Below are 11031 nucleotides of genomic sequence, written 5' to 3' on the forward strand. Positions count from 1 at the left end.
CCTCCGCCGTCTCCCATTGGCTGCAGGCGGGACGGGCTGCATTGGCCGGCGGTTGCCGTGGCGACGCGGCGGGCGGGCTCCGACGGAAGGGACCGGTCCCGGCTTGTCCCCTCCGATACACCCGGACCCCGGCTCCTCCGACCCCGCGGTTACCGGAGCATCCTGCGGTAGGGTAAGCCAGGCTGTGTGTGTGTTTGTCCTCGCGGGCAGGGAGCGGCCGCAGCGCTGCCCCGCTCCCGGGCAGGGAGAGCCTGGGGAGGCTCCGGCCCCGCCGGCACCGGGTGGTGCCCGCTCATTAGCTAATTAATTAAGTAGCTAATTACTAAATAAGCGCCTACAGGGCTGTGTGTCCTCCCCCGGGCACAGGCTATGGAAAACCAACGGCTTGGTGCTTAGCTGCACATTGCCATGGGGAGCAAGCCCAACAAACGCTCCCAGCACACCAATACACCCCCCCTACACCCCCAACAAACACCACCAGCACCCCAGTACAACCCCCCATAATCCATCCCCCTGGGTGCCCAGGACCGGGTACACCCCACCGGGATGCCATGCGAAGGCAAAGCTCCCCCCACCCCTCCCCGCACACACCACACAAACCCATCACACCACACTATAGAGGCAGAGATATATTTGTGGAGATGTTGCATATTTAAGACAACTTTACACAATGCTTCCAACAGAGTTTTGGCGTCTCCCCCCCCACCGTGCCCTTCACCGGCAGGTACCTGCCTTTGCTGTCAAGGTCTCTGTCCTGTTTGACAATGTGCCTCATGAAGCACCAGCATCCTTGAACAGGGGAGACAGGGAGTGTGAGCCCCAGCAGGGGGAAGCTGGGCCCTGGCAGAGGGTGGAGGATGGCACCGGATCTTTGGAGATGGCAAAATGCGACTGGCCGAGGCACGGAGCTGCTGGCACTGCCTGGAGCACAGTGGTTGGGCCCAATGGGCGCCTGCTTGTCCCCTTCCCATGCAGCAAGCAATTCCCCTTCCCAGGCTGCAGGCGAGACGTGAAGTGTCTTCCCAGGGTGAAAACCAAGCCCAGGCTTTTCCATAGTCAGTCTTGGAGAAAGGAACATCACAGGCAGGTCCCATGCCTGGGAGGATGGCAGGAAAAGGGGATGCTCCACTGCACCCCTTCCACAAGGAGGCAGAAGCAGAAAGCACAAATGGATTCAGCTGGACCTTGTCTTGCCTCTTTGTTTTTTGGCCAGGGAAGCACAGCAGCTCCTGAGAGCTTCCGATGACCCAGGAGAAAAGAAGAGGTTGGGCCAAAGGGCCGTGGCACGGGTCAGCACTCCAGGCACAGCAAGCTCTCATCCACAGCAGGACATCAGCCCAAGGGGTGGCATTTTGGCAGGGAACTGACCCTTTGCTGAAGCTGACAATGGCAACAGGGTCCTACATCAGCATTTGGGACTGTAACCATGAACTGAGTGCTCCACTGTAACAAGACACACACCAGCAGCTCTGGATGTTTGGCACCATCAGGCAGCACCCCACAACCCTGCCCAAGGGCAGCAGGGTGGGCATCCCAGCAGCACCCAGCAGGAAATAGGGAAACAGCAAAACAATAACCATCATCATTAATAGTAAAAAAATCATGTAAACGACCCAGCACCCTGTCCTGTAGTGCCAGGACACCCAAGAGAACAAGATATGTTACAGTCTGAGGGGAGGTGGAGACACAAGGACTTCCCGGCCAACGCGGGGTCTCGTCTCTATTGCACTTTGCATCATATATATTTCTCTCTATATATATTTATAAAAATACAAACTAAAGGACTGGGGTGGAGGGGGTGAGATGCAAGCCCTGGCCCAGCCGCAGCTCCATGCACGTGGCACGCTTCACCCCATCTCCTTCTGCCTGTCCCCATAGCCCTGTGCCAGCCCTGCCTGGAGTAGCACACAGCTTCATCCTGGAAGGATGCTCAGAGGGTGCTGAGCTGGTCCAGAGCCTGCACATCCACCAGCCTTCCCTTGCTCCCCTATCAGCACTTCCCGAGGCTCCAAGGCCTGGAGGGACAGATGCACAGCTCTCCCCAGCCACCTTCTGGCCAGCCCATCGCGCTCTCCATGCTCTCCCCAGCCAGCAAGAGCCCATTCCTGGGGGAGGTGGACAAGCCTCACCTCACCCCTCTGCCCAAAATCCCCCACAGAAGGTTTTCCCCTACCCAGGGGTTCCCATTCTCTCTTCCTCGAGCGCTTACGGTGCAGATGGCACAGGACGATGCAGTTCGGGGATACCCCCAACGCCAGTGACAGTGATGGAGGATGCTCCTCGCTCCCAAGGCCGCCCCCCCGGCTGCTCCTGCTACCTCAGCCGCCCGTCAGGTTTGACGGGCCCCAGTTCTGATTTGGGGTCCGGGGAGAGGGAGCTCCAGGAGGTTTTGCTGCAGGTCTCCAGGGCGGTGCAGGCAGAGGGGCTGCTCACGCAGACGTCTGCCACGGACCAGAAGGCGCTGATGGCACTGTCAGCCCAGTCCTCCAGTGCCTTCCCCGTAAGCTGCGCCTTCCGCATCGCGTCCTCCTCCACTGCCTCGGAACGTGGCAGGTTGAGGATCCCTCCCAGGCCCTGGAAGCTCTGCTCCATGTATTCGTTGCGGGGGGGACCGCCATGCAGCCAGTTACTGTCGTCTGCGCAGGAATGGGAGAGAAGAGAGTAGGATCAGCAGCGCAGAATCACAGAATGGTTTGGGTTGGAAAGCACCTTAAGATCATCCAGTTCCAACCCCCTGAGATGGGCAGGGATGCCTCACTCTAAACCATGTCGCCCAAGGCTCTGTCCAACCTGGCCTTGAGCACCACCAGGGATGGAGCATTCACAACTTCCCTGGGCAACCCATTCCAGTGCCTCAGCACCCCCACAGTAAAGAACTTCTTCCTTATATCCAATCTAAACCTCCCCTGTTTAAGTTTTAACCCATCACCCCTTGTCCTATCACTACAGTCCCTAATGAAGAGTCCCTCTCCAGCATCTTTATAGGCCCCCTTCAGACACTGGAAGCTGCTCTGGGGTCTGAGCATCCTTCAATGGTCCCTTCGCCACCTCCTGGTGTGGCTCAGTACCCCATCCCTTTGCAACCCCAGCTCTCCTCCAGCCTGGTGCAGCTGTGGGACAGACATAACTGACCACAGATGGGCCTCCTCTGAGGACTCTACATGGGCAAAGGGACACCAATGGACAACAGCTCTTGCAACGTCACCAGAGAGGCCAGGACTAGGGGGACCCCAGGGAGACCCTCCCATGAAGCCCCAGGCTCCAGCACACTCTCACCTTTCCTGAGAGGCTGCTTGCGGTTGAAGGTCTGTGGCACCACCAGGAACTGGCTCTCGCCCAGGGGCTCCCAGAACTGCAGGAGACGGATAGTCCAGACACCGGGGCGCAGGGGCCGGTTGAGGGGGGGCTTGTACTGGGTGAACTCTGCCTCGGCATCCACCGTGATGTCGTAGGAAGCAGCGATGATGTACGTGGGATCGATCCACACTACTGTGGCTGTCAGGTTGGGACCCCGAGACCACTTCTGCATGGCCACCGGCTCGTCGAAAGGCCCCATCAAGCCTCCAAAGTTGCGGAAGAGTCTTTCCTTGGGATCCCACTCCGTGCCCACCTGGAGGGACAGGAGGCACAAGCGGTGGGACACTGCGCAGGGAGATGCTACCAGCTCAGGTTTTGCTCCCCAAACCAGGACAGGCACAAAACCTTGGAACCCAAAGCAATGCACACCCCTCTCCATGGCTCTCCTGCCTGCCTGTACCATGCCAGCACTACTCCAGCTGTATGATGCCTCCTGCAGATGCATGATGCCTCCTGCAGATGCAGACTGAACCCCAGAGCCTCAGCTCCCCCCTAAAGAACCCTTCAAGCCTTTTCCCCGCTGATCAGCTCCACGTCCCACACAGAAACCAAACCCCTGGACAAAGGTTTGTTCTCAGACATGACAGTGGCACTATGTCCCCTTGTCCCCACAGCGTGCAAGTGGAGGAAGAGGAGGAAGGGCAGAGTGGTGTGGGACAGCCTGGGAGGAAAGTGGGCATTATGAAGGTTTTCCCATTTACCTCAAGGTTTTGCAAGCGGTTTGCCTGCCCTCCGTGACCCGCCAGCTTCAGAGCTCCTTGGGGCATCATCCACACCTCCAGCGACTCTGCCTGCCCCGTTACCAAATTCTGCACTTCCTGCATCACCAGGTAACCCTGGAAACGGTCATCATAGAAATATAAGTGCACGCTGGATGGGAAGCCACGGGGCTCAAATCTGCAGAGAGAGATAGAGAAAGGTTGCACATCTGAGCATTAGCATCCTCTCAGCACAAGATGCAGGCCACCACTCGCAGCCTGGATCAACCCCATAACAAATACCTGACCTGCAAAGCTTGTCGGCCTTTGCTGCCGGTGTGGATGCAGCTTTGTGGAGCCCCAGCCTGGAGAAGGCTGTGTAGAAGGTGAGGGTGACATCGCTGAGGCCACTGAGCCCATCGACACGGTCATAGACATTCTCCCAGTACGCCTTCAGTGCCGGTGTGTTGGGGGGGTAGCTGCCATAGAGGTGCGTGTCCAGGATCTCCAGCACCTCCTGATTCACTGTCGACTCAAACTTGCGGGCGAAGAAGGTGGGTCTGGAGAGTTGCTGGAAGAGCAGAGGTTTGGATTAGACACTAGGAACATCTTCCCTGTGAGGCTGCTGAGGTGCTGGCACAGGGTGCCCAGAGAAGCTGTGGCTGCCCCATCCCTGGCAGTGTTCAAGGCCAGGGTGGACGGGGCTTGGAGCAACCTGCTCTAGTTAGAAGGTGGGGTTGGAACCGGGTGAGCTTTAAGGTCCCTTTCAACCCAAACCACTCTGTGGTTCTAAGATTCCTGACAGTGTTGACTGCACCCACCCGAGCAGGGCACCTGGGAGGGAGACATACCAGGAAGAAACATGCTGGGACCCATCCTGCCCTCTTTGAGGGCACAGGCTAAGGAACAGCAAAGCACAGCCAGCCCCTGTGTGCAATCCTCTATGACAGGATCAGTGGGAGCACACAGTACTGGTAACGCAGATGGGCTCCCATCTCTCCCACTGCCTCCCCCTTTCCGTGCTCGGAAGCAGCCATGTGTCATCTTAGCTCCTTCGCCGCAATCTCTACTCAGATGGGCCCCCACCTTGCAGAGCCCCTGCAGAGCCCAGCACGAGGCCTGGCCACGTGGCAGAGCTTCCAGGATCAGAACCCTGCACTGTGGAAGCCCTGAACTGCTGGACAATCCTGCTGACTCCTCATTTCAGGGCTGGATGTATCTCTCCCAAACCTCAGTCTACATCCCCACACACTGAGAGAAAGCATGGGTTTGTCACAGGACATTTTGTTCTGCCAAAGAAGGGAGCACTCTGAAGTGGTTTTACCGGAAAGGTATCCATCCTAAGTGATAGTCTGCAAAGATACAGCAGGAAAATGGGAAAGTCTGGGAAGAGGAGGAGCGTTGCAAGGAAAAGCCTGGCTGCTGGGCAAGACAATCAGTGTAATCCCACTGCCTGGGTGTTCACAGACAGGTCTATGCTGAGCTCCACAGTGGCTGGGGAGCCAATCCTGCCCCTGTTCCTTGTGGGGCTGGGGTGAGGTTCAGGGGGACATGCACAGCAGTTGCCATTGCACCCATCCCACAAGGATGCTCACAGAGGAGAGAGACAGGGAGAAGGGGAAAGAGCAGGAGGAGAAAGGAGGATCTTTTTCACCTGTAGCCGGAGGAAGTCCTGGGGTTTGAAGTCATTTGGGGAGCACCCGCACCAGTCGACTATGTGTTTATATTGGCACTTACAGCCCAGCTTCCGGTTCCAGTTGGTCACTCGGAGGTTGTTATCGACCAGGGTCTCGCAGGCGTGACTGTTCTCCAGGACCGTGTGGAAGAAGGACTGTGCACAGCAGAGAAGGGACAGGACACCCAGTGGGGATGGAGCAGGGATGGTTTAGCAGAGACACCCCCATCACTCACACAGGAACAAGACAGCTCCTGAACAGAAACCTATCCGTGTTCCCAGCATAAGGCAACATGTAAGGGACCTAGCTGTGTGCCCACACTGGTCCTTATCTGGCCCAGAAGGGTGTCTGAAGTGGATACAAACATGAGCCTTGCCTTGTCTGCTCCTCTCTCCCCTCTCTGTTTGGACAGAGGGGAGGCACAAAGCCGAGCAGAACCAACACCCTTGGCAGCCACCCAGGGTGGGGATGAAATGGGACAGAGATGTTAAGTACAGTGAGAGGAAAACCCACCCCGTGGCCTGCAGCCAGCACCCACCTCGGCTGGCAGGAGGGTGTAGGTGTAGAACTGGCGCAGCTGGGACACGAGCTGGTCCTCGGCGTAGACCACGTACTCCACGAAGCTGCGCGTCAGCGAGAACCAGTCGGAGCCCCCGTCCACCACGATGCCCTCGGGGATGTGGCGCTCGCCCAACCGCCACATGTGGGAGTCACACTCGTGGAACAAGCGGTCCAGGCCCTGCTTCTTGATAAACCTGTGCATGGGGGTGAGGATGAGGGGTTGAGTGGCACCAGCTGTACAGCTGCATCCAGAACAGCCCCCCTTGTCCCAGCTGTTTCAGTTCCCAAATCCCTCCCTTTTCTGTTCCTCAGCTCAGCTCTGCCCCTAGCTGGGATTACCTGGCGTTGTCTCGGCCGTGAGACTTGAGAAAGTTTTTATCTCGGTATTTGGACAGGAACATCACCAGCTCCTCGTTGGTCCTAATGTGCAAATTAGAAAGCGTTAATGGCCACTGGAGTAAAGCAGCCCAGTATCGTTCACACCACAAGAGCCATCAGAAACAAGGAGCCTAAAGTTGCTTGGTGAGTGTTGACTCAAACCCTCGTCCTGCTACTAGGGAGACACAGAGGTGGCCCCTCTGCTGTCTGGCGCCTCACATGTGTTGCCCTGCTACACCCAGACCACAAGGAAAACCAGTCTCCAAGACTGGGCTCCTCCACAGAGATAGGACCAGCCTGGCCCCGAAGCATCATCACCACATGCGGGTGCAATCCCCAAACCCATCTTCCCCCACCTCCCTGCCCCTCCCAAGGCACCACACAGCCCAAACACCTCCATAGCGCCAGCAAGGCCCTCACCTCGTGGGGTAGTCAGTGGCACTCAGGTTGATGAAGAAGTCCCATGGCCACTCGGGCAGTTCCAGCAGGTCCTTCATGCTCCGCAGGTACATCTTGAGCAGGCTGGCACCTCCCCAGATGGTCACCATGCGCCAGGGTGTCACACGGATGTTGGGATAGTGCCGGGCCAGCTCCACTGCCTCGCGATGCAGGTAGTTGGAGCGCTGTCAGGGAACACAGCTCATGCTCAGCAGGGCCTTACCAGCCCTGGGTCAGCCCTTACAGCCCACAGGGAAGGGAACAGCAGGACAAGACTGCTCTGGGCAGCAGGGATAGATCCTGCTGCCCTGGGGTTGCAGAAACAGGGGTGGCAGGGTCACAGCTCCACCAGCACTGAGGACAAACCCTACTCAGCCACTTGCCCTGCTCATCACCCTGTCCCAGTGACTGATCCAGGCACTGTCAGCACTCTCTCTGCCCTCATCCCTGCCACATACCTTGTCGACGTGGATGTAAAAGAAGTGCTGTTGGTGGTACACAGCCTTGATGAGCCGCTTCAGCTGGCGAATGGCTCTACCATGCACAACCAGCATGTAGGCGATGCGCACGGGCTTGCTGGGGGGCAGCTGCTGCAGCCGGCTCTCGTCCCACTGGATGACAGGGCTGACCTTGCCTGCATGGGGAGAGGGCTTCAGTCACCTCCAGCCTTTGCACCCACCGCCCCCAGATCCTGATAAACCACTGAGACATAAGGTGGGGACAGCATGAAAGAGCTTGGCCTTGGGCAGACCCCATCAGTGCAGCCCAAACAGGCTGCAGTGCTAGGGCACGGTGGCACACGCAGCCCCTTGGCTGCACGGAGACCTCAGAGCAGCCTTCCAATATCTGAAGAGGGTTACAAGGATGCTGGAGAAGAACTCTTCATCAGGGATTGTAGTGATAGGACAAGGGGTGATGGGTTTAAATTTAAAGAGGGGAAGTTCAGGTTAGATGAAAGGAGAAGTTCTTTACTGTGAGGGTGGTGAGGAGCTGAAACAGGCTGCCCAAAGAAGTGGCGAATGCTCCATCCCTGGCAGTGTTCAAGGCCAGGTTGGACAGAGCCTTGGGTGCCCTGGTTTAGTGTGAGGTGTCCCTGCCCATGGCAGGGGGTTGGAACTGGATGATCTTAAGGTCCTTTCCAACCCAAACCATTGTAATTCTATGATTCATTGATAACTGACAGGGATGCATTGGGAAAGGGTGAGGGGTGTCCCTCTCTGTCCCCTCAAAACAGGATGTAGCTGGGCCTGGCTCTGACCTCTGCAGGCACTGCAGATTGGGATGAGCAGCCCAGTTTAAGGATACCAGCACAGTTTTGATTGGATTACAGAGGCAGCAGTAATCTGGGAATCAGTGACAGATTGAGGCCGCTGTTTGCCAGGTGGCACAGTGTGGTCACATAAGGAAGGTGGCCCACGCGCCTGGCGGGGATACCCCCGATGCCCAGGGTGACCGGGAGCCCCCCCAGCAAGAACTCACCCGAGAGCTGGCAGTGGCGAGGCACAGCCTGGGGCATGAGGCTGCCGGCCCGGTGCAGACACACCACGTTGGCGATCTCCTGTTGGCACTGCTTGCTGCTGGCCCGCGCCAGCGCTGAGAGGGCGTCTTTGCCCGTGATTTCACACTTGGGGGTGAAGCTGTTCTCGGTGGGCTGGGGAGCTCCTTCCACGCTGCCCGTGTCGCCCTGCTGGAACACGGCCAGCTGGGCTTCCCCGCGCAGCTCCGTCAGGTTCCTGCGGCTGGAGGAGTCCGGTGCGCCCGGCAGCCTCCAGCCCAGCTTGTGTCTGGCCGTGACGGCTCTCACCACCTTGGACACCAGCGCGCTGGGGCTGTCCGGCCGGGCCCGCCACCGCCCGTGCCTCCTGCCGGCGCTGCCCCGGCGCCCTGCGGAGCTGTCCGAGTCCTTGGAGCCGTCGCTGCTCTCGGGAAAGCCGGCCTTCTTCTGCCGCTCCTGTCGTGGGTGGGTGCAGAGGAGAGGGCAGAGCATTAAGTCAAGCCCGGCATCCCCGTTCAATGTGCTCAGTCCCCATGGAGCTCACTGCTGTAACTCGGAGCAGCCACAGTGCAGCAAAGGACATAACACTGCCCTTCTGCCACCTAAATCCCCACAGCTCCTCCTTCCGTGGCCCTATGTTCCCCTAAAGCCAGTAAAGGAAGACCTCGATTTGCAGACCCCATCATCACAGCCCAGAGAGGGTTTTGCTCTCTGCAAGACTAAAGGCCAAGGATGGTTATGCCTGCACCAGCCACCCTCCAAGGTCCTGCATAGGCAGGGGAGATGAGCCCAGGGCTGTTCTGGCTGGTTACTTTACCAGAAGGTTAATGGATCAGCTCTTCCCTACCCTGCCCACACTGTAAGTCAAAGCCCAGCACATCCATGTGGGAGCTGGGGTCTCAGGCAGCTGCGCTCTCCGGGACCAGAAGCACTGAATGAGGCCCTGCCCGTGCTCCCTTCCCTGGGCCCCGGCTCCCCGTGCCAGGCTGGAGCAGGCGCTGCGCTCACCATCTCCTCCAGGAATCCCTTTCACAAACCCTCGCACCGAGCCAAGCGGATGTGCACAGGGAGAGATTCATTACGGTTCGTTACCTCTGCCAGGCTGGAAGCAAGTCAGGCCTGGGGCAAGCATGGAGTTGGGAAGTTCAGATGCCAGCGAGAGCCACGCTCCTGGGAAAGAACTTACCCAGCGAGTGGTGCTCGGAGGGACGGGGCTGCGTGTCCCCAGCTGACAGGCAGCAAAGCAGCTTCTGCTCCAGCCAGGCCTCCCAGCACAACCCAGCCTCTGTGCCAGGCACCACAGGAGGCAATGAGGCACACTGAGGGCTATTCCTGGGCAGCAGCATCTTCTGATGATGGGCAGATGCCCCACTAGGACAAGGGGACCGAATTAGCCCCCTGCATGAGCACCACTGTGGAAGATGCCGGGAAGGTCACAGCCAGGAGAAACCATGCCATGCAAAGGCTGTAAAGCATCTGGTGAGTTCTGCCCACCCCGCAGTCCCTCCACTGCCCATGTTGTGGTGCAGAGCCCACAAAGCATGGTGAGGAAGAGGCAAGCCATCGCTTAACTCGCAAGGGGCTGGTGTCAGCAAGCATCAGCCGAGCCCCTTGCACCCAGACAGGCATCACAGGCAGCCAAGACCGGCTGATCGGTTCAGTCACCACCAGGCCCATCTGTTCAACAGTTACAAACCTGTTTTCTGCACGGAGCATTGCAGGAGTAGGAGGCTACAAGCGAGGTGCAGGTCTCTCCCATAGGCTAAGCCCTGTTCCTGCAGGAAGAGACTCACTGGTCCCGCTTGCACCCTGTGCTTCCCAGCACACCTGGCTCCGGGGACAGCCCCCATGCAGTGCCACCACCACCAGTTACAGTCCTGCTCATCCCCTTGGAAGGAGCCCTGTTCCTAGCTCAGCAGCATGCCTGTTGTTAGAAGCACCGCCAGCCTCTCCGGAGCTGCCAGCTAAAGAACTCAATGGCTTCTAATTACTGCACCACAGGCACTCCCTCCACCCCAGCCTGGCAGGGAACAACTCTGGCCATGTTACTCTGCTGTACTGAAGGCTTGTGTGTTGTTCTTTAAGTGAGGCTCCCTGTTACCCTCCTCCTGACAGGCACAGATGACTTCAGGCACCAGGCAGAGGTCACTTCTGCTCTGCCTCTCCCAATGTGACACTGCCATCCCCACAGAGGATGTGTGTCAGGCATCTACCTGCACCCCAGCCCCAGTGCAGATCTGACCACACAGACATCTCCAAGCAATGCCATTGTAAGGAACAGCACTGACAGCATCCAGTGTCCTGCAGGATTCCCCCTCTGGTCAATTGATTCCAGTGCCTGTCACATACAAGCACCCATCAGGCAAAACTGGCACCAAACGGTGCCAAAGTCACCAGAGGAATGTGGACACTTGATTGCTACTTGCAG

General features: G+C 58.2%; 1 protein-coding gene across 1 annotated transcript in view; it reads right to left on the reverse strand.

Annotated features, from left to right (window-relative positions):
* Positions 1-614: 614 nt before the first annotated feature.
* XYLT2 (xylosyltransferase 2) overlaps positions 615-11031 on the reverse strand; it is a 13250-nt gene continuing 2833 nt past the window's right edge. Inside the window, exons 2-11 of the mRNA XM_061455486.1 lie at positions 8588-9059; positions 7567-7742; positions 7091-7293; positions 6632-6712; positions 6270-6486; positions 5710-5886; positions 4364-4626; positions 4059-4254; positions 3277-3610; positions 615-2636 (exon numbers count right to left, since the gene is read on the reverse strand). Of these exons, the coding sequence (XP_061311470.1) occupies positions 2314-2636; positions 3277-3610; positions 4059-4254; positions 4364-4626; positions 5710-5886; positions 6270-6486; positions 6632-6712; positions 7091-7293; positions 7567-7742; positions 8588-9059 (2442 nt within the window). The 3' untranslated portion in view covers positions 615-2313. The remainder of the gene's footprint in view (positions 2637-3276; positions 3611-4058; positions 4255-4363; positions 4627-5709; positions 5887-6269; positions 6487-6631; positions 6713-7090; positions 7294-7566; positions 7743-8587; positions 9060-11031) is intronic.

Source organism: Pezoporus flaviventris, unplaced genomic scaffold (genome assembly GCF_033815535.1).
Source record: "Pezoporus flaviventris isolate CSIRO_AGI_PZ_B2104156 unplaced genomic scaffold, CSIRO_AGI_Pfla_v1 ptg000020l, whole genome shotgun sequence".
NCBI classification, from domain to species: Eukaryota; Metazoa; Chordata; class Aves; order Psittaciformes; family Psittacidae; genus Pezoporus; species Pezoporus flaviventris.